Consider the following 22,722-nt stretch of genomic DNA (forward strand, 5'->3'; position numbering starts at 1 on the left):
CCCTGTTTGTGCCTCTTCATCTCCGCTCTTTATTCGCACCCCCTCCCTCCCATTCTTATTTCTTCCACTCTGTTTCCCTTGGGTTTCCTCCCGTTACTCCTCCTCTCTAACCTCTCCTCCTCTCTTCTGCCCTGACCTTGGTGACTGAGCCGGAGTCAGGCTTGGGACTTGTCCTCCACCGCTGGAACAGCTGTTTGTCAGCCTGGGAGGCCCTGTGGCTTCCCCAAATTGGAGGAGGGTTGGGGTGGCGGTCACAGGAAGGGAGGGGGTTCTGGGGCTGGGGCCTGGAGCCCCCTGTGTGGTGAGAGGAGGAGATCAAAGGTTGGGTCATTGTCAGGGTGGAGAGAATGAGCTGCCCTGGGAGCACCAATGTGTGATAACCTTGAAACCAGCTCCTCACAGCCCCAGGCAAGAAGATGACCTACAGGTGCTCCTGCCCCCAAATGCCTTCCCTCAGGGCTCAGATGGAGGCTTTGTACTGGTCTTCACCTCTCCTTGCTGTCTACCTCTAGGTTTCATCTTTTGTTTTTTTTCTTTTTGAGATGGAGTCTCGTTCTTTCACCCAGGCTGGAATGCAGTGGCAGCATCTCGGCTCACTGCAGCCACCGCCTCCCAGGGTCTAAGCGATTCTCCTGCCTCACCCTCCAGAGTAGCTGGGATTACAGGCATGCGCCACCACGCCCGGCTAATTTTTGTATTTTTAGTAGAGACGGGGTTTCACCATGTTGGTCAGGCTGGTCTTGAACTCCTGACCTCGTGATCCACCTGCCTCCGCTTCCCAAAGTGCTAGGATTACAGGTGTGAGCCACCGCACCCGGCCTAGGTTTCACCTTTGAACCCAGTGGAGAGCTCTGTTCCCGAGCTGTACCCTCTTCTCTCTGGCTTTGTTCATCTGTCTATACTTACCCCAGTTTCTATCACCTATCCCAGCATGGCTCTGCAGGGTGAGCCTCAAGTCACCTGGGGGCTTGTTCAAAATCCAGACCCTGTTCCCTCTCCCAGCCCTGGTTCTGGGTCAACAAGTCAATGGCTCTAACATTAAATCACCTGGGAGCTTTCAAAACTCCACCTATCTGGGCCCTCCTGTCATGTACTTGGGCCAGTATGTACATGTTGCCTTCATCAACTTTCATGTCATTCACACATCTGCAATCCTTCAACTCTGTTTCTGTGTTTCTGTTTCTGTGTTCACTATGTGTTTGTTTCTATTTGTCTGTATTGATCATGGACTTATTTACTATTATCTGTTTATAGCTGACTGTATCATTCATTTAGCCAGTGTTAACTTAAAAAAAAATCTAGCCAGGTATGGTGTCTCACACATGTAATCCCAGCACTTTGGGAGGCCAAGGCGGGCGGATCACCTGAGGTCGGGAGTTCAAGACCAGCTGACCAAGATAGAGAAACTCTGTTTCTACTAAAAATACAAAATTAGCCAGGCGTGGTGGCGCATGCCTGTAATCCCAGCTACTTGGGAGGCTAAGGCAGAAGAACTGCTTGAACCCGGGAGGCAGAGGTTGTGGTGAGCTGAGATAGAGCCATTGCGCTCCAGCCTGGGCAACAAGAGCAAAACTCTGTCTCAAAAAAAAACAACAACAAAGAAATCAAGATGTAGGCCAGGCGCGGTGGCAAACGCCTGTAATCCCAGCACTTTGGGAGGCCGAGGCAGGTGGATCACCTGAGGTCAGGAGTTCGAGACCAGCCTGGACAACATGGTGAAACCCCTTCTCTACTAAAAATACCAAAAATTAGCCATGTGTGGTGGTGTGTGCCTGTAGTTCCAGCTACTAGGGAGGCTGAGGCAGGAGAATAGCTTGGACCCGGGAGGCAGAGGTTGCAGTGAGCCAAGGTCACGCCATTGCACTCCAGCCTGGGCAACAGGAACGAAACTCCGGCCAGGCATGGTGGCCCACACGTGTAATCCCAGCACTTTGGGAGGCCAAAACGGGTGGATCATGAGGTCAGGAGTTCAAGACCAGCCTGGCCAAGATGGTGAAACTCCTTCTCTACTAAAAATCCAAAAATTAGCCAGGTGAGGTGGTGTGCATCTGTAGTCCCAGCTACAAGGGAGGCTGAGGCAGGAGAATAGGTTGAATCCAGGAGGCAGAGGTTGCAGTGAGCCGAGATCATGCCACTGCACTCCAGCCTAGGCTACAGAGTGAGACTTCTCCTCAAAAAAAAGGAAAAAAAAAAGCGAAACTCGATCTCAAAAAAAAAAAAAAAATCAAGATGTATAAATTTAGAGAAGGAAAGAAGATTTTATTTCTTATAAAAGGGTATAGACGGCAAGGTGACCATCCCACAAACTGGGAAGCATGCCTCTGACAGAGGCAGGAGGCAGAGAAATACTAGGCAGACAGGGGCGGGTCCCTGGCAAAACCCTACCTTCCAGCTGAAAAGCCTGAATCCTGTGGCCCAAAGTGAGAACTTCTATCCATCCGTTTGCCTGCTCTCTCCTGATTGGTTCTTTCTGAATAGTGCCTTTTAACCAATCAAATGTTGCCTTTTCCAAAACTACCTACAGCCCACCCCACCTCCCATCCTGTACCTATAAAGACCCCCCCAGACCCCAGACTCAGTTGGTAGGGAGAGAGAAGTGGCTTGACTGGAGAGAGGCGACTTTACTTCAGAGTGAAGAAGCTAGACTTCAGAGGAGAAATGGCTTGACTACAGGGAAGAGCCATCCAGAGCGGCCAGGCTTCAGGGGAAGATTACCTGCCCGTCCCATCTCCTCTCCAGTTCACCTCTCTGCTGAGAGTCATTTCTACTGCTTAATAAAATTCTTGCTGGGCGTGGTGGCTCACACCTGTAATCCCAGCACTTTGGGAGGCTGAGGAGGGCAGATCATGAGGTCAGGAGATGGAGACCATCCTGGCTAACACAGTGAAACCCCGTCTCAACTAAAGATACAAAAAATTAGCTGGGCATGGTGGTGGTGGGCGCCTGTAATCCCAGCTACTTGGGAAGCTGAGGCAGGAGAATCACTTGAACCTGGGAGGCAGAGGTTGCAGTGAGCCAAGATCAGGCCACTGCACTCCAGCCTGGGCAACAGAGCAAGACTCTGTCTCAAAATAAATAAATAAGTAAAAATAAAATAAAATAAAATTCTCCTCCTTCACTATCCTTCAAGTGTCCAGGTGACCTCATTCTTCTTGGACACTAGACGAGAGCTCGAGACCCACCAAGTGCAGGTACCTGAAAAAGGTCGTCATACTGGCCCTCTGCCCTCACTGGCAGAGAGCAGACACCCCACGTGGCAAAGCAAGGAGCCTACCGAGCTGATAACACACTACTGTCCATGGACAGCAGAGCTAAGAGAGCACTGTAACATGTCCTCTGGGGCTTCAGGGTCTGCAGGCACCCCGACCTGGGCACCGCCACGGGGCCTGCATGGAGCCTCCTTCTATCCATGCCCAGAGCAGCCAGCCGGATCCTGCACTTGCTCGCCCACATGCTCCCTCCCGCAAGGGGTTGAGCATGGCGGGCCGACATAGACAGGGCACCCCCATTGCAAGTCCAACAAAGAAGTCAAGAAAAATCCTGCATCGCCTCCAGGAAGGAGGAGGACTTGTGGTAGGAGCTTTATGTTGAATAGGTTGACTAAACATACGTATTCAACAGGTTACAGGAGGTGCTATGAATATTCATCAAGGTGGTCCCATGTTCACTTTGTGGTGAATTAATGTTTAGATGTATTACAATTAGGCCCTATATGTCAAGAGAATTTTTTAGGGACATGAAGGCACACAACTGGCAATCTCTGCAAACTGGCCAGAACTGGTCCATGGCCAGTGGTCTAATTCTTTTTTTTTTTTTGAGACAGGGTCTCGCTCTGCCACCCAGCTGGAGTGCAGTGGTACAATCACGGCTCACTGCAGCCTCAACCTCCTGGGCTCAAGCGATTGATCATCCTGCCTCAGCCTCCAAAGGAACTGGGACCACAAGTTATAGAGACAGCGTTTTGCTGTGTATTGACCAGGCTGATCTCCAACTCCTGGATTCCAGTGATCTTCCTGCCTCAGCCACCCAAAGTGTTGGGGTTACAACCATTAGCTACCGCACCCAGCTGTTGGTCTTATCAGAAGAGTAACTGAAATTAGTCTTTTGTCCAATGAAAGCTATAGTTAGGTTGGTAGAACAGGAGTTCAGTTAGTCAGCATCTGGGAGCTGAAGGAGCTGCAGTTGTTTGAGTGTTGCTTATCTCGAGGTCAATGCTTGTTTTTATTTATTTATTTATTTAATACATCCTTCATTGGAAGCCAGTGCTTATTTGGCTGCTAGAGAAAAAAAAAAAACACCTTTTGCCAGTTAGAGGAGTTATTTTATTTTATTTATTTTTTTGAGATGGAGTCTCACTCTGTCACCAGGCTGGAGTGCAGTGGCACGACCTCGGCTCACTGCAACCTCCGCCTCCCAGGTTCAAGCGATTCTCCTGCCTCAGCCTCCTGCGTAGCTGGGATTACAGGCACCTGCCGCCATGCCCAGCTAATTTTTTGTATTTTTAGTAGAGACAGGGTTTCTCCATGTTGGTCAGGCTGGTCTCCAACTCCCAACCTCAGGTGATCTGCCCGCCTTAGCCTCCTAAAGTGCTGGGATTACAGGCATGAGCCACCACGCCTGGCCCTTGGCCCCCCTTTTCTTTTTTTTTTTTTTTTTTTGAGACGGAGTTTCACTCTTGTTGTCCAGGCTGGTGTGCAATGGCACGACAATCTTGGCTCACTGCAACCTCCACCTCCTGAATTCAAGCGATTCTCCTGCCTCAGCCTCCCAAGTATCTGGAGGCAGGTACCACCACCCCCGGCTAATTTTATATTACAAAGTCACCACAGTACTTACAGCACCCTCAGCCTGGGTGTCTAAGCTTATCATCCCACGCGCCTTCTCCCCTGTGCTAGACAACCCCACTAATGACTCTGGCCTGTGCACTCATCCCACCTGGACCCCAACAACGTCCCCGACTCCCTTTAGCCACTCTGCCCAGTCTCCTATTCACCCCATGCCAGACCCCTCACCAGTCCCACCATGCACTGGGCATCCCCAGTTTGGACTGCCCTCCCCTCCCGTCCCCTCCCTTGTCTTCCCCTTCCCTCGCCTCCCCACGGAGTCTCAGAATGCAGTGGCACCATCTCGGCTCACCGCAACCTCCACCTCCCGGGTTCAAGAGATGATTTTCCTGCCTCAGCCACCTGAGTAGCTGGGATTACAGGCGCATGCCACCACACTTGGCTAATTTCATCATGTTGGTCAGGCTGGTCGCGAACTCCTGACCTGGTGATCCGCCTGCCTCGGCCTCTCAAAGTGCTGGGATTACAGGCGTGAGCCACCACATCCGGCCTTGGACCCCTTTTCTTTCTGGAGCCTCTCACCTCCCCAGGCAAGCCCAAGTGTCTCCTTGGTATCCCACATTCCCCCATTAGAGTAACCATCACAGGGGATTGTGATTAAATATCTGCTCCCCAGACAATGAGCTCCCTGGGGCCACCACATACCTGTCTCTTGTCCACCACTGAGCTCCCATGTCCAGCCAAAGGACTGGCACACATAATTAGTTGAATGAATGAAGGAATTTGGCTTTACCGACAATTATAATTTTCCTTTTTTTTTTTTTTTTGAGATGGAGTCTTGCTCTGTCACCCAGGCTGGAGTGCAGTGGTGCAATCTCGGCTCACTGCAACCTCCGCCTCCCGGTTTCAAGCGATTCTCCTGCCTCAGCCTCCTGAGTAGCTGGGACTACAGGCACACGCCACCATGCTGGGCTAATTTTTGTATTTTTAGTAAAGATGGGGTTTCACCATGTTGGGCAGGATGGTCTCGATCTCCTGACCTCATGATCCATCTGTCTTGACTTCCCAAAGTGCTGGGATTACAGGCGTGAGCCACTGTTCCTGGGCTTTTTTTTGTTTTGTTTTTTTGAGATGGAGTCTTGCTCTGTTGCCCAGGCTGGAGTGCAGTAGCGTGATCTTGGTTAACTGCAATCTCCTCCTCCCGGCTCAAGCAATTCTCCTGCCTCAGCCTCCCAAGTAGCTGGGATTATAGGTGTGTGCCACCACGCCCGGCTAACTTTTGTATTTTTAGTAGAGACGGGTTTTCACCATGTTGGCCAGGCTGGTCTCGAACTCCTGACCTCACCTCAGCCTCCCAAAGTGCTGGCAATAGAGGCATGAGCCACTGCTACCGGCCGACAATTACAATTTTAAAACGTAGTTGTGCCCAGCTCTTCGCAGTTACGGAAGGGCTGACACACCGTCCTCTTTCCATCCTCACCAAAGCCCTGTGATTTGGGAAAGGGAAGATTTTATCCCTATTTCTTTTTTTCTTTCTTTTTTTTTTGAGACGGAGTCTCACCCTGTGGCCCAGGTTGGAGTGCAATGGTTGGATCTCAGCTCACTGCAACCTCTGCCTCCCGGGTTCAAGAGATTCTCCTGCCTCAGCCTCCTGAGTAGCTGGGATTACAGGTGTGTGCTACCACACTTGGCTAATTTTTTTTTTTTAATCTTTAGTGGAGACAGGGTTTCACCAGGTTGGCCAGGCTGGTCTCGAACTCCTGACCTCGTGATCCACCCACCTCGGCCTCCCAAAGTGCTAGGATTACAGGTGCGAGCCACCGCGCCCGGCCTCATCCCTATTTCATAGAGGGGTAAGCTCTAGAGAGCTGAAGTGGCAACACTTGATTCTATCTCAGGTCGGCCTGATCTCAATCCTGGTATTTAGTGTAAGACCCAGATAGGTGGCCAGAACTGAAGACCCCTTGACTCCAGCTCTCAGAGAGACACTGTCTAGCGGCGAGACCTGGCACTTTTGCAAACAACTCCAGAACAAGGGGGAGAGTGGCGACAGTATAAGAGCATGCTGCAGGAAGTCAGGGGCGGTAGTATTTGAAAATGGGCGCTTGGAGAGTGGGAAGGATTTGTCCTTGTGGGGAACGACAAGAGTAGAGGATCTTAATACGAGGGCTTAGCCTGTTTGGCGTCCTCCAAGAAAGCCCCTTGGAGGCCTGACTGCTCCGCTTCAGCCCCATTAAGAGTGGCCCCGCCCCACCCAGCCGCCCATGTCGATCTAATCTGAATGGCCAATAGTAGAAGAGAAGAGACCACTTTCGCGCTTCAACCGCACTAGGGGGCGTGGAAGAGGGCGGGAGAGGAGGAATATAAGCTTGGTCACATGACCCGCCTAATTGGCCAGAAGCTGCGGCGGCCCTGAGCGACTCAGAGATGCTCATTGGCCAGAAAAGGGTGGGGGCCTGGCGCTAGGCCACGCCCCCGGCGGCCGTTTGGTTGCGCAGCCGCCGGGGAAGGAGACGCTGCCCTTCCGCAGCGATGGGATCCCGGGTGAGTATCGGCCCGGGCTGAGCCCCCAAGGCGGGCGGGCAGCGCAGCAGGCCCCGGGACTTAAGCGGAGGACCGAGTAGGCGCAGGTGTCCGGGCCCAACTGGACCAGGAAGGTGTCGGGGTTGGAATGAGTGGGTACCTGGGCCGGGGACGGTGCGAGAGGGTGCCTTGCTTGGGAGTGGAACGAGAAGGTACTTGGGTCAGGGAGGTGATGCCCAGGCCTGGAACGTGGCGGGGATTGGAGCAGGCGCGCAGGTACCCGATCCGAGGCGGGGAAAGCACCCAGGATGGAAGGAGCAGGTGTGCGGGCCGTGAGCGGCGCCAGAGGGTACCTGGGTGAGTTTCAAGGATATTCCGGGGTGGGGGCAAGAGAAGAAGGGGCTGCCCAAGATGTCTGGGGTGGAGTGAGCAATTTCTGAAGACGGGGATATTGCTGAGGTCCAAGGCGGGGATGTCCAGTGCCCGGCATGGTGGGACTGTTGAGGGGTCCGGCATGGGGTGAATAGGAGACTGGGCAGAATGGCTCAAGGGAGTCAGGGACGTTGTTGGGGTCCAGGCGGAATGAGTGAGTGCACAGGCCAGAGTCATTAGTGGGGTTGTCTAGCGCAGGGGAGGAGGCGCGTGGGATGATAAGCTTAGGCACCCAGGCTGAGGGTGCTGTAAGTGCTGTGGTGACGGTGGAATTAGGAGGTGTCCGCCTAAGATTGTAGGGCACGAGAGATGGCTGCCCAAATGGGGCCAGGCCCTGCACAGCAGTAGAAGTGTCCATTTGGTAGGGGACCTTGCCGTGGACTTTTCATTGTGGAGAGAAGGTGGAGGGGTCTCAGCTTAGGCCGTGGGGGACGGACAGAGTGCCAGGGGGACGGACAGAGTGTGGGTTGACTGGATTTGGATCCATCCCTGGAGTGAAGCAGGCTTGGGGGCTGGTGGTGTTACCTCGAACCTGCAGGCTCTAACTCCCAGTGGGGACAGCAGGGGCTGCTCTGGACTCTCCCGCAAACAGTGGGCCTCAGTCTCCCTGGAGCATTTGTTCAGGCTCATCTTTAACACCACGTGGGCTTCTCACTTGGGGGCCCAGAAGTCCTACAGGTGTGGCCTGGAAGGAGCAGTGGCAGTTGTAGCAGGCAGCAGCTGGGAAACCCTACCACAGCCTTGAGATCCCCCAGAGCTTGGCCGCTTAGTACTCGGTGACCTCAGGCAGGCTGCCTCATCTCAGAGCCTCCGCGTTTCCCCATCCTTGAGATAAACATTGGTCATTGGGAGGGTTCTGAGAGGACTGGACCCAAAGCCTGTGGTGGAGAGCCTGTTCTGAGTCTGGCCTGGAATAAGGGCTTGGGAAATAGTAGCTGCTGGCTCTCTGATGTTCTTGTCTTCCCTCTTTCTGAGACCTGAGCCAGCCTGGGGTTGGGGTGAAGGGTAGGGGGACGTGGCTTACAGTATTAACCTAGGTCCTGACCACTGCAGCTCACGTAGCTCAATTCACAGCCTCCTGGGCGGATGTCTCTACCCTTGACAACCTGGAAGCTTCCTTAGCCCTAGACCATCACCCTGCCCGTGCCTCCTCTCACACACACCCCGCAGCCCTAGAGCTAGACTGACAGGCTCCTCAGTCTTTCCCACTCACTGGGGGAGAAGCTGTTTCTTCTGCTCGCCTAGTGACTTTGGCTGCCATCCCAGGGAGACAGGGTCTGTCCTGGCCTGTGTGTTCCTTCCGCTTGAGGTCCCGGGAGACCTTGAAGGCATCCTTGGGCTTGGAGCTGGAAGTGGGGGAGGACCCTGCCGGGTCTTGGGGTCCGGGCTAGGTGTGATCAAGCCACTTATTTCCTGGCCTTGGGAAGGGGCAATGGGGTACCCTGGCGGGGAGGGGAGTATCTCCCAAGGTCCAGGGGAAAGCTGCCCAGTCCTCTGTGGTCTGCTGGGGCTTGCTACTTCCTGCCGCATGTCAAATTTAGCAAAAGCATTGCACTGAGCACAAAGTCTGACTCTACCATGTATCAGCTGTGTGACTTTGGACTCCTGACTTAGCTTGTCTGAGATTCAGTTTCCTCATTGGAAACCAGAGGTGAAGCTGGGGGGAAGGTGGGTGGCATCAACTTCACAGAATCCTTTTTTTCGTTTGTCTTTTTTTCTTTTTTGAGGCAGAGTCTTGCTCTGTCACCCAGGCTGGAGTGCAGTGGCACGATCTAGGCTCACTGCAACCTCTGCCTCCTGGATTCAGGCGATTCTCCTGCCTCAGCCTCCCAAGTAGCTGGGATTACAGGCACATGCCACCACACTGGCTAATTTTTGTATTTTTAGTAGAGACGGGGTTTCACCATGTTGACCAGGCCAGTCTCGAAGTCCTGACCTCAGGTGATCCACCCGCCTTGGCCTTCCAAAGTGCTGGGATTACAGGCGTGAGCCACCCCAGCCAACCTCACAAGATTCTAATGATTTAGTGAGATGATGGATGCAAAGAATGCGGCACAAAATACGTAGTGTGGAGTAGCTTTTTGTTTTTGTGTGTGTGTGTGTTTTATTTTATTTTTTTTTTGTTTTTTATTTATTTATTTTTTGAGATGGAGTCTCACTCTATTGCCCAGGTTGGAGTGCAGTGGCGTGATCTAGGCTCCCTGCAAGCTCCGCCTCCTGGGTTTACGCCATTCTCCTGCCTCAGCCTTCAGAGTAGCTGTGATTACAGGTGCCCGCTACAACGCCCAGCTAATCTTTTGTATTTTTAGTAGAGATGGGGTTTCACTGTGTTAGCCAGGATGATCTTGATCTCCTGACCTCATGATCCTCCCTCCTCAGCCTCCCAAAGTGCTGGGATTACAGGTGTGAGCCACCGTGCCCAGCCTCTTTATTTTAATATTATTATTATTATTTTTTTTGAGACAGAGTCTCGCTCTGTAGCCCAGGCTGGAGTGCATTGTTATGATCTCAGCTCACTGCAACCTCTGCTTCCCGGGTTCAAGTGATTCTTCTGCCTCAGCCTCCTGAGTAGCTGGGATTACAGGTGTGCACCACCATGCCCAGCTAGTTTTTTTTTTTTTTTTTTTTTTTTTTTTTGAGACTGAGTTTTGCTCTTCTTGCCCAGGCTGGAGCGCAGTGGCCCCATCTTGGCTCACTGCAACCTCCACCTCCCAGGTTCAAGCCGGTTCTCCTGCTTCAGCCTCTCCAGTAGCTGGGATTACAGTCATGCGCCACCACACCCAGCTGATTTTTGTATTTTTTAGTAGAGATGGGGTTTCACCATGTTGGCCAGGCTGGTCTCAAACTCCTGACCTCAGGTGATCCACCCACCTCAGCCTCCCAAAGTGCTGGGATTACAGGCGTGAGCCACCGTGCCCAGCAAGAAAACATTCTTAACTTTGTGGGAGGTAAAAAGATGCAATGATTCTCAGTCTGGGGCCTAAGATTTTTGCTTAGCAAATGGTCCATGGATTGAAAAAGGTAGAGAAAATGTGGGTTAAAGCCCTAAGTCTGAGAGTGACCTGTCCATCTCCCAGGTTCTGGGTCCTCTCCTGGGCTGGCTGGCCAGAGATGTTTCCGCTCGCAGGGCCCCTGGTAGGCAGAGGGTCTGTGGGCATGGGGCTGCCTGCTGGTGGGCAGATGCAGAGGCCTGGGGCCTGATTCCAGGCCTGGGGTTCCAGAGGCAAGCTTTCCTCCCGCCTCCTCCCCCATGGATGCTCTTGTGTGCATTTCTGCATGTTCCCGTGTGCACGTTCTCTTGTCTGACTTGATCTTCTGTCTCTTAGCTCTGTGAAGGGGCCCTCTGGTATGTGTGTCCCTGTCCTTCTGGGGCGTGGATGGTGCCCGGGACCCAGCTGGCAACCAGTTGAAGACATTCTCCTTGGAAGCTCTTGGCCCTGAGGACTTTGCCTGGGGCATTGGCCCTGCCATGGCGTTCCGGAGGGCCGAGGGCACATCTATGATCCAGGCCCTGGCCATGACAGTGGCCGAGATCCCCGTGTTCCTGTACACGACCTTCGGGCAGGTAAGGATCAGGGTGGGTTGTACCTCTGGTCTGTGAAACACTCCATGCTCAGCCAAGGGCTCCTCCGTGTCCAGGAACACTGAGCCCTCGTTCTTGCTTTGCCAGACCTCTGGTGTCTCCTCTTTGAACTGGGTTTGTTGTCTGAGGCTTCAGGCCTGTTCTTTAGCCTGAGACTATATGAACTCTTTTTTTTTTAAATTAATTAAAAAAATTGTTTTGGCCAGGTGCGATGGCTCACGCCTGTAATCCCAGCACTTTGGGAGGCTGAGACGGGCGGATCACCTGAGGTCAGGAGTTCGAGACCAGCCTGGCCAACATGGTGAAACCCTGTCTCTACTAAAAATACAAAAATTAGGCGAGCGAGCTGGGCACGGTGGCTCACGCCTGTAATCCCAGCACTTTGGGAAGCTGAAGCGGGTGGATCACCTGAAGTCAGGAGTTCAAGACCAGCCTGACCAATATGGTGAAACCCTGTCTCTACCAAAAGTACAAAAATTAGCCAAGCATGGTGGTGTGTGCCTGTAGTCCCAGCTACTTGGGAGGCTGAGATAGGAGAATTGCTTGAACCCAGGAGGCGGAGGTTGCAGTGAGCTGAGATCATGCCACTACACTCCAGCCTGGGTGACAGAGCGAGACTCCGTCTCAGAAAAAAAAAAAATCAGCTGGGCGTGGTGGCAGGTGCCTGTAATCCCAGCTACTTGGGAGGCTGAGGCGGGAGGATCACTTGAACCCAGGAGGTGGAGGTTGCAGTGAGTCGAGATCGCACCACTGCACTCCAGCCTGGGCAACAGGGTAAGACTCCGTCTCAAAAAAAAAAAAAGTTTTTTGTAATAGAAATAGGGCCTTGCTATTTTGCCCAGGCTGGTCTTGAACTCTTGGGCTCAAGCCATCCACCCACCTTGGCCTCCTAAAGTGCTGGGTTTATAGGCATGAGCCACTGCACCTGGTCCTATATGAACTCTTGACCTCAGTTACTCAGTCTGTAAAAGGGGTCAGTGCCCTCCCTGACGACTCACATGTTTGTGGCTGACTGAGCTCTTGACCGAAGATCTGTCCTGTGGGGTGCAGTCCCACTTGAGGGGCTCCCAGGCCCGGGGGACAGAGGGTGAAGTGCAGCAGTAGGAAGTGTTCAGATGGGGTGGCAGGTGAGTGAGTGTCATCATCTTTGAGGCATCACTGAGAAAGGGGGGTCAGCAGATCTGGGTTTCATGTCTGCCTCTGTCGCCTTGAGCATGTGTCTTCACCTGGGTGAACCTCAGGTTCCTCGTCTGGAAATGACAGGGACTCAGATGGGTACCCCAGGCTAGGTCCTAGTGCAGTGCTGGGCACAGCTGGTGCTCGTTCACTGCGGCTTGTGTGCTCATGACTGAGGGTGCTGGCCCCTAGACCTCACCTCCTCGGCACTGGCATCTTGCCATCTTTAGGTTTTTGTGGCCTGTGTTTCAGGGAGGCTGGTCAAGTTCCCTGTCTAGGGCGGCTGCCTCTCAGTCTCTCATCTGGTTGGCAGATGTGCCGGAGAGCCGGTGTATGTCCCGTCCCTGAGGTGCTCTGGGGCGGTCCTGCTGTCTTGGACCTTCCCCAGGGAGGTGTAACCAGCAGCATCTCCTCTTCCCTGCAGTCTGCATTCTCCCAGCTACGGTTGACGCCAGGCCTGCGGAAAGTCCTCTTTGCCACGGCCCTGGGGACTGTGGCCCTGGCCCTGGCTGCCCACCAGCTGAAAAGGCGACGGAGGAGGAAGAAGCAGGTTGGTCCCGAGATGGGAGGGGAGCAGCTGGGCACGGTGCCCCTCCCCATCCTCTTGGCCAGGAAGGTCCCTTCAGTGAAGAAAGGTAGGTGTGAGGTGGTGGGCATAGGCCTGACCTGGGGTCATATCCTGGGGTCATATCCCAGCTGGGTCACTCTCTACTTGGGGATATTGGGCCAGTGTCTTCCTGTCTCAGAGCCAAGGTCTCCTGATCTGTGAGCGGGATGACAGTAGCGTCCCTCCCTCCAGTCACTGTACTGGAGGGCAATGTGGTTGGATGTGCATGCTCTGTTGGTGGAGGTGGTTTTGGTTGTTCTCATTGGCTAATGACCCGTTGGGAGCACCTTGGTCCAGAGGGGGTCAGGGTTGTGGCTCCTGGGTCCAGAGAGGGACATTCCCCAGGCTGAGGAGCAGGAAGGGCCATGTGGTTCTTGAACCACGCGGTATTCCTCCCATCCCCTTCTCTCTTAAAAATTGAGGTTTAGGCTGGGAATGGTGGCTCACGCCTGTAATCCCAGCTCTTTGGGAGGCTGAGGCGGGCAGATCACGAGGTTAGGAGATCGAGGCCATCCTGGCTAACACGGTGAAACCCCGTCTCTACTAAAAATACAAAAAATTAGCCAGGCGTGGTGGCGGGCACCTGTAATCCCAGCTACTCAGGAGGCTGAGGCAGGAGAATGGCGTGAACCCGGGAGGCGGAGCTTGCAGTGAGCTGAGATTGTGCCACTGCACTCCAGCCTGGGTGACAGAGCGAGACTGCGTCTCAAAAAAAAAAAAAAAATTGAGGGTTAATTTGCATGCAGTAAGATTCGTACTTTTTAGCATACTATTCTGTGATCGTTGACACATAGAGTCATCCGACCACCACCATAGTTAGGAATCATTCAGCTGGTTGGAAGGTAGTGAGTTCACTCAGTCGGTTGCTCACAGTCACAGATCACACTCCTTCTTCTATTCTCTTTTTTTTTTTTTTTTTTTGAGACGGAGTCTTGCTCTGCCACCCATTGTGGAGGGCAGTGGCACAATCTTGGTTCATTGCAGCCTCGGCCTCCTAGGTTCAAGAGATTCTCCTGCTTCAGCCTCTCGAAAAGTTGGGACTACAGGCATGTACCACCATGCCTGGCTAATTTTTGTATTTTTAGTAGAGACGGGATTTCGCCACGTTGGCCAGGCTGCTCTCGAACTCCTGAGCTCAAGTGATCTGCCCACCTCAGCCTCTCAAAGTCCTGGGATTACAGGTGTGAGCCACCACACCGGGCCCTGGCCATCCTTCTACTCTTTTTTTTTTTTTTTTTTGTGACAGAGTCTCACTCTCTGTCGCCCGGGCTGGAGTGCTGTGGCACGATCTTGGCTCACTGCATCCTCTGCATCCTGGGTTCAAGCGATTCTCCTGCCTCAGCCTCTGGAGTAGCTGGGACTACAGGTGCGTGCCACCAAGCCTGGCTAATTTTTTGTATTTTTAGTAGAGACGGGGTTTCACCGTATTAGCCAGGATGGCCTTAATCTCCTCAACTCGTGATCCGCCTGCCTCGGCCTCCCAAAGTGCTGGGATTACAGACATGAGCCAACCTGCCCGGCTTTTTTTTTTTGAGACAGAGTTTCGCTCATGTTTCCCAGGCTGGAGTGCAGTGGTCTGGTCTCCGCTCACTGCAGCCTCCGCCTTCTGGTTTCAAGCAATTCTCCTGCCTGAGCCTCCCGAGTAGCTGGGATTACAGGTGCATGCAACCACGCCTGGCTAATTTTTGTATTTTCAGTAGAGATGGGGTTTCGCCATGTTAGCCAGGCTGATCTCGAACTCCTGACCTCGTGATCCACCCGCCTCGGCCTCCCAAAGTGCTGGGATTACAGGCGTGAGCCACCGTGCCTGGCCCCTTCTTCTACTCGTTTTCCCTGCTTCTCACTACTACACTTAACTAGTCTTAAAAAAAAAAAAAAAAAAAAGAACTGTTCTATCACTCTCTAAATGCCCTGTGTCCTTCTGTATCAGCTCTGGTAGCCACTGCTGTATTTTGTGGCTGCTGCTGTGGCTGTAAAAACTCTCATGGCTTCCGTTAATCTTGTAATACAGAGACCTGGTGTTTGCTACACTGCTGTATTTTGTGGCTGCTGCTGTGGCTGTAAAAACTCTTATGGCTCCCGTTAATCTTGTAATACAGAGACCCGGTGTTTGCTACAGTGGAACGTTGTCTTGATCTCTTTCCAAGGCAAGGAGTTCTCATCTTGGGAGACTTGTTTTTTTGTTTTTTTTTTTTTGAAATACAGTCTCACTCTGTCACCCAGGCTGGAGTGCAATGGCACAATCTCGGCTCACTGCAACCTCTGCCCCCTGGGTTTAAGCAATTCTCCTGCCTCAGCCTCCCGAGTAGCTGGAATTACAGGCATGAGCCACCACACCCAGCTAATTTCTGTATTTTTGGTAGGGATGGGGTTCCACTGTGTTGGCCAGGCTGGTCTCGAACTCCTGGCCTCAAGAGATCTTCCCGCCTTGGCCTCTCAAAGTGCTGGGATTACGGGTGTGAGCCACCGTGCCCAGGTGAAACTTGTTTTAAGAAGCAAAAGTAAGGCCAGGCGCGGTGGCTCATGCTTATAATCTCAGCACTTTGGGAGACTAAGGCAGGCGGATCCCGAGGTCAGGAGTTTGAGACCAGCCTGGCCAACACGGTGAAACCGCGTCTCTACTAAAAATACGAAAATTAGTCGGGTGTGGTGGCACGCGCCTATGGAGGCGGAGCTTGCAGTGAGCCGAGATTGTGCCACTGCACTCCAGCCTGGGCGACAGAGCGAGACTCCGTCTCAAAAAAAAAAAAAAAAAAGCAAAAGTAGCCTGTGATCTCAGCACTTTGAGAGGCTGAGGTGGGCGGGTCACCTGAGGACAGCAGTTCCAGACCAGCCTGGCCAACATGATGAAACCCCCCCTCTACTAAAAATACAAAAATTAGCCAAGCATGGGGGTGCACACCTGTAATCCCAGCTATTTAGGAGGCTGAGGCAGAAGGATGGCTTGAACCCGGGAGGCAGAGGTTGCAGTGAGCCGAGATCATACCACTGCACTCCAGCCTGGGCTATGGAGTAAGACTCTGTCTCAAAAAAAAAAAAAAGCAAAAGTAGACCGGGTGTGGTGGCTCACACCTGTAATCCCAGCACTTTGGGAAATCAAGTCGAGAGAATCATTGAGTCCAGGAGTTTGAGACCAGCCTGAGCAGCATAGAGAGACCCTGTCTTTATAAATAATATTTTTTTAAAAAGAGAAAGAACATAAGTTAGCTGAGTGTGGTGGCTCATACCTGTAATCCCAGCAATTTGGGAGGCAGGAGGATTGTTTGAGGCCAGGAGTTCAAGACCAGCCTGGGCAACATAGAGAGGCCCTGACTCTGTTAAAAAAATAAGAAGCAAAATTCTCCTGTGAAAATAAATTTTAATTGTGTTTTATTTTTATTGTTGCAAAAGGAAAGTATTATCTTTAGAATTGGAAAAATAAGTGTTTTTTTTTTTTTTTTTAGACGGAGTCTCGCTCTGTCGCCAGGCTGGAGTGCAGTGGCGCCATCTTGGCTCACTGCAACCTCCGCCTCCCGGGTTCAAGCAGTTCTCCTGCCTCAGCCTCCTGATTAGCTGGGACTACAGGCGCGTGCCACCACACCCAGCTAATTTTTTGTATTTTTAGTAGAGAGAGGGTTTCACCATATTGGCCAGGATGGTCTCCATCTCTTGACCTCCTGATTCGCCCACCTTAGCCTCCCAAATTGCTGGGATTACAGGTGTGAGCCACCGCACCCGGCCTAGAATTGGAAAAAGAAGTCTTGAGAGTAATATGGAAGAGGACCCTGAGAGACGCTCAGGCAGCCGAATTTTGTGTCTGTCCTGGGAAACCTGGAGTCATCTGCACAGCGTTTAGCTTCTGTGCCCTGTCCCACTCTGCCTGCTCTCATTTCACCTTATTTTCCCTTCCCTACTTTTCTCACTTCTAACAAAATATTGGCCATGTATGGTGGCTTGTACCTGTAATCCCAGTACTTTGGGGCAGGTGGATCACTTGAGCCCGGGAGTTTGAGACCAGCCTGGGTGTTATGTGGAGGCCCTGTCTCTGTTTTTTTTTTTTGGAGACAGAGTCTCGCCCTGTCGCCTAGGCCGGAGTGCAGTGGCGCGATCTTGGCTCACTGCAACCTCCGCCTTCCAGATTCAAGCAGTTCTCATGCCTCAGCCTCCCGAGTAGCTGGGAGTGCTACCACGCCTGGCTAATTTTGTGTTTTTACTAGAGACAGGGTTTCACCATTTTGGCCAGGCTGGTCTCGAACTCCTGACCTCAGGTGATCTGCCCACCTCGTTCTCCCAAAAGTTGGGATTACAGGTGCATGCCACCACGCCCAGCTTTCTTTGTTTTATTTTATTATTTTTAAAAATTTTTTATTTACTTTTTTTTTTTGAGACAGAGTCTCACTCTGTTGCCCAGGTTGGAATGCAGTGGCACAATTTCAGCTCACTGCAACGTCCACCTCCCAGGATCAAGCGATTCTCCTGCCTCATCCTACCAAGTAGCTGGGATTACAGGCATGTGCCACCACACCTGGCTAATTTTTGTATTTTTAGTAGCGACGGGGTTTCTCCATGTTGGCCAGGCTGGTCTCGAACCCCTGACCTCAGGTGATCCACCCACCTCGGCCTCCCAAAGTACTAGGATTACAGGCGTAAGCCACCGTGTCCAGGCTATTTTGTTTTGTTTTTTTGAGACAGAGTCTCACTCTGTCGCCCAGGCTGGAGTGGAATGGTGCAATCTTGGCTCGGTGCAATCTTGGCTCACTGCAACCTCTGCCTCTCGGGTTCAAGGATTCTCCTCCTCAGCCTCCCAAGTAGCTGGGATTACAAACAGGTGCCACCATACCTGGCTAATTTTTTGTGTTTTTAGTAGAGACAGGCTTTCACCACGTGGGCCAGGCTGGTCTCGAACTCCTAATCTCATGTGATCTGCTGACCTCGGCCTCCCAAAGTGCTGGGATTACAGGTGTGAGCCACTGCGCCCGGCTTTATCTCTATTTTAAAAAATAACGTTTTGTGTATTTCATTAAATTTTTTTTTTTGAGACATTCTTGCTCTGTTGCCCAGGCTGGAGTGCAGTGGCATGGTCTTGGCTCACTGCAACCTCTGCTTCCCAGGTTCAAGCAATTCTCCTGCCTCAGCCTCCTGAGTAGCTGGGATTACAGGCGTGCGCCACCCCATCTGGCTAATTTGTGTATTTTTATTATAGATGGGGTTTTACCTTGTTGGCCAGGCTGATCTCGAACTCCTGACCTCAAGTGATCCACCCAGCTCGGCCTTCCAAAGTGCTAGGATTACAGACATGATCCACCCAGCCCAGCCTAAAAAAATTTTTATATATATGTATATATATTTGAGACAGGGTCTCACTCTGCTTCCTAGGCTGGAATGAAGTATTGCAATCATGGCTCACTGCAGCCTCGATCTCCCAGGTTCAAGTGATGCCCCACCCTCAGCCTCCCAAGTGGCTGGGGCTGCAGGCTGCGCCACCACACTTGGCTAATTTTTGTATTTTTTGTTGAGACAGGGTTTCGCCATGTTGCCCAGGCTGGTCTTGAACTCCTGGGCTCAAGCAGTCCTCCCCCACCTCGGCCTCCCAAAGTGCTGGGATTATAGGCGTGAGCCACCGTGCCCAGCCTTTTGTATATTTTTAAAAGTTGTTGTCTCACATCTCTTTTGGAAGGAGGAGAATTCTAAACCATTCTCTCAATCAGTAGCCCAGAGAAGGCTAAGCAAGGAGGCGGGAAAGCAGATGGACCTCATTCTCGGCTTATCTGGCAGATCTGGACTCCTCCCCTCGGCCTGGCCCTGTGCCCTGTGGCAGAGATATGGCAGGGATGTGGTCATGAGCGGGACATGGAGGGCCCCGCGCTCTTCTCCTGAGTGCACACCCTCGGGGTCCCTCTGTTCCCCTGACTTAGAAGGTCAGGACCGATTCCCAGATGAGGAAGGGGAAGGTGGTCCAGAGTGGGAGCAGCCTGTGTAAAGGCCACATGGGATGCCTGTGTGACGCCTGCCTTTCTGCTCCTCACAGGATACTCCAGCCGGAGAGTCCAGAGCCCCAGCAGCAAGAGCAATGACACCCTGAGTGGCATCTCTTCCATTGAGCCCAGCAAGCACTCGGGCTCCTCCCACAGTGTGGCCTCGGTGAGCAGCAGGTGCCAGGGCTCCAGGGCTCCTGGTCTGGGCTTACCCCTGCTGAGGACTCTGCCCTCAGCAAGCTTATGGACTGGTAGAGTCCATTCATTCATTCATTCTCTCGCTCACTCTTCCACCCACGCGGGCTTTCAGGGATTGTCCCTAATCACTCACTGTGCCAGGTGTTGGTGGGAGAAAGGTGGGCTGGTGCAGAGGAGAGAAACTGATGGTCTCCTGGGGAGACCCGTACCTGTGAAAGTGCAGGTTATTCATTCGTCAGCCACTGACAAGCACCTGCGTTATACCAGGGACTCTGTCAGGCGCTGGAGGTGTAGAGATAAACAAGGCAGAAGCTTGGCTTCTTCTGGGGTGTGGCTTTTGATTCATTCACTCGTCTAGCAAGCAGAGTCCCAGCTCTGAGCCAGGCTGGCACAGGGGCAAGCAAGAGCTGGTTCTTGTCCTGGGGCAGCCAGCCACTCGTGTGGATGAGAGGCAGGACCCTGGCACAGAATGGTTACTCTCTGTCTTCTTGTTCAAGTGATAGAGGAGCCCTGGCGTAGGGGATGGATAAAGCAGTCATGAGCAGGGCTCAGCGGGGTTCCCAGGTTCCTGGGCTGGGCGTTGGTCTCGGGATTCCTTCCCACTTTGGTGGCTTATATGAAGCACCATCAGGCAGTTTGTGGGTCCAGGCCATTCTGAGGGTGTGGACGCTGTGGCTAGGAACAAGCTCAGGGATGGCATTTGGAGGGGGCGTGTGGCCCAGGGTCAGGCAGTGGGGGAGGCCCTGCCTCAGGGGGGCCTTGCAGAGAGCCCGGGAAGGCTTCACTCTTTCTTCTTGCACTGATTGGCGCCCAGATGATGGCAGTGAACTCATCCAGCCCCACAGCCGCGTGCTCGGGACCATGGGATGCCAGAGGGATGGAGGAGGCTCTGGCCACCAGCGACGGCAACGCAGACAGCCTATACTTGCAAGGTGTGGCCAGGAGGTGCCTCAGCTTCGAGGGCAGGGTGGGCGGCAGGAACAGTCCCTTCCTAGGAGCCTGGCCAGTCTTGGGTCACTTTGCCCCTCACTACCCTGCCCCAAATCCCAATTGGTTGATTTCCTGCCATTTCTGAACAAGGGACAGTGTCTAGGAACAAACCTGGTCCGAAAGAAGGCCTGGAACCTGAGCAGCCCAGGCCACATGGTCCCACCCAGTTCTTGCCCTTCAAGGCCCTCCTGCCTCCTTGATGTTCTGAGCCCCCTCTTGGGTGAGACTGTGGAGGTGCTGACTCACGCTTTTCGCCTCACCTGTGTTCAGGCATGGAGCTGTTCGAGGAAGCTCTGCAGAAATGGGAGCAGGCGCTGAGCGTGGGCCAGCGGGGGGACAGCGGCAGCACCCCCATGCCCAGGGACGGCCTCCGGAACCCGGAGACTGCATCAGAGCCACTGTCTGAGGTAGGTGGTCTTCTGCATCCCCCTGCGCCCATGGGAGAAGGTTGGCAGCACAGGAGAGGGGCGGCCACACCTTGGGAGGCAGGCTTCTGTCCTCTGGGACTGCTGATTTCCCTCTATGAGGGTGTCATGATGTGAAACAAAACAATTCATGTCACGTGCTCAGCACAATGCCCGGCGCTCCGTAAAAACAGCCGTACTGAGACTCACACCCGCCTCAACCCTGTGAAGGGCAACGTGTGGTCCTGAAAGGCTGGAAGGGAAGGCGCCTCTGTTGAGGGGTGGCTGCATTGCCCGGCCTTTGCTTTGTTTTTTTTTTTTTTTTTTTTTGAGATGGAGTCTTGCTCTGTTGCCAGGCTGGAGTACAGTGGCGCAATCTCGGCTCACTGCAGCCTTCACCTGCCAGGTTCAAGTGATTCTCTTGCTTCAGCCTCCTGCGTAGCTGGGATTACAGGCGCTCGCCACCACACTCGGGTAATTTTTGTATTTTTAGTAGAGATGGGGTTTCACCATGTTGGCCAGGCTGGTCTTGAGCTCTTGACCTCATGATCCACCTGCCTTGGCGTCCCAAAGTGGTGAGATTACAGGTGTGAGCCACTGCGCCCTTTTTTATTCTTTTTTTTTTTTTCTTTGAGACAGAATTTCGCTCTTGTTGCCCAGGCTGAAGTGCAACGGCACGATCTTGGCTCACTGCAACCTCCGCCTCCTGGGTTTAAGCGATTCTTCTGTCGCAGCCTCCCGAGTAGCTGGGATTATAGGCGCATGCCAGCACACCTGGCTAATTTTTGTATTTTTAGTAGAGATGGGGTTTCATCATATTGGTCAGGCTGGTCTCGAACTCCTGACCTCAGGTTATCTGCCTGTCTTGGCCTCCCAAAGTGCTGGGATTACAGGTGTGAGCCACCGTGCCTGGGCTTTTTTTTCTTTAATATACTTTTTTGGGGACCTTTTGGGCACCATCCAAGTTTTCTACAGTGAATTATTTATTAATTTTTTTTTTTTTTTTTCTGGAGACGGAGTCTCACTCTGTCGCCAGGCTGGAGTGCAGTGGCGCGATCTCGGCTCACTGCAACCTCCGCTTCCTGGGTTCAAGAGATTCTCCTGCCTCAGCCTCCCAAGTAGCTGGGATTACAGGTGCGCACCACCACGCCCAGCTAATTTTTGTATTTTTAGTAGAGACGGGGTTTCACCATGTTGGCCAGGATGGTCACGATCTCTTGACTTCATGATCCGCCCGCCTTGGCCTCCCAAAGTGCTGGGATTACAGGCGTGAGCCACCATGCCTGGCTAATTTATTTATTTATTTATTTATTTATTTTATTTATTTATTTTTTTTTGAGACGGAGTCTCACTCTGCTGCCCAGGCTGGAGGTGCAGTGGCATGATCTCGGCTCACTGCAAGCTCCGCCTCCCAGGTTCACGCCATTCTCCTGGCTCAGCCTCCCTGGTAGCTGGGACTACAGGTGCCCGCCACTACGCCCGGCTAATTTTTTGTATTTTTTAGTAGAGACGGGGTTTCACCATGTTAGCCAGGATGTAATTAATTAATTTATTTATGTATTTTTTATTTTTATTTATTTATTTATTTTGAGACGGAGTCTCGCTCTGTCTCCCAGGCTGGAGTCCAGTGGTGCGATTTCGACTCACTGCAAGCTCTGCCTCCTGGGTTCACACCATTCTCCTGCCTCAGCCTCTGGAGTAGCTGGGACTACAGGTGCCCACCACCACGGCCAGCTAATTTTTTTGTATTTTTAGCAGAGACGGGGTTTCACTATGTTAGCCAGGATGGTCTGGATATCCTGACCTCGTGATCCACCCGCCTCAGCCTCCCAAAGTGCTGGGATTATAGGTGTGAGCCACCGCGCCCGGCCCGTAATTTATTTATTTTTAAGATGTGGCCTCACTCTGTTTTCCAGGCTGGAGTGCAGTGGTGCGATCTTGGCTCACTGCATCCTCCACCTCCTGGGTTCAAGCGATTCTCCTGTCTCAGCCTCCTGAGAAGCCAGAGTCAGAGGTGCCTGCCACCACGCCCAGCTAATTTTTGTATTTTTAGTAGAGATGGGGTTTTACC

At 52.6% G+C, this 22,722-nt stretch overlaps 1 protein-coding gene across 3 annotated transcripts in view; it reads left to right on the plus strand.

Annotated features, from left to right (window-relative positions):
* Window positions 1-7,177: 7,177 nt before the first annotated feature.
* Window positions 7,178-22,722, plus strand: part of MIGA2 (mitoguardin 2) — a 39,230-nt gene continuing 23,685 nt past the window's right edge. Inside the window, exons 1-6 of one of the 3 annotated variants that reach the window (XM_054521183.2) lie at window positions 7,178-7,328; window positions 11,066-11,304; window positions 12,923-13,133; window positions 19,113-19,225; window positions 20,072-20,189; window positions 20,518-20,654. In XM_054521183.2, coding sequence (XP_054377158.1) covers window positions 11,209-11,304; window positions 12,923-13,133; window positions 19,113-19,225; window positions 20,072-20,189; window positions 20,518-20,654 — 675 coding nt within the window. In that variant the 5' untranslated portion in view covers window positions 7,178-7,328; window positions 11,066-11,208. Of the gene's footprint in view, window positions 7,665-11,065; window positions 11,305-12,922; window positions 13,134-14,356; window positions 14,472-19,112; window positions 19,226-20,071; window positions 20,190-20,517; window positions 20,655-22,722 lie in introns of those variants that run through there. The other 2 variants (XM_054521184.2, XM_054521186.2) reach the window with 2 other exon arrangements.

The sequence above is a fragment of the Pongo abelii genome, chromosome 13 (genome assembly GCF_028885655.2).
Source record: "Pongo abelii isolate AG06213 chromosome 13, NHGRI_mPonAbe1-v2.0_pri, whole genome shotgun sequence".
NCBI lineage: Eukaryota > Metazoa > Chordata > Mammalia > Primates > Hominidae > Pongo > Pongo abelii.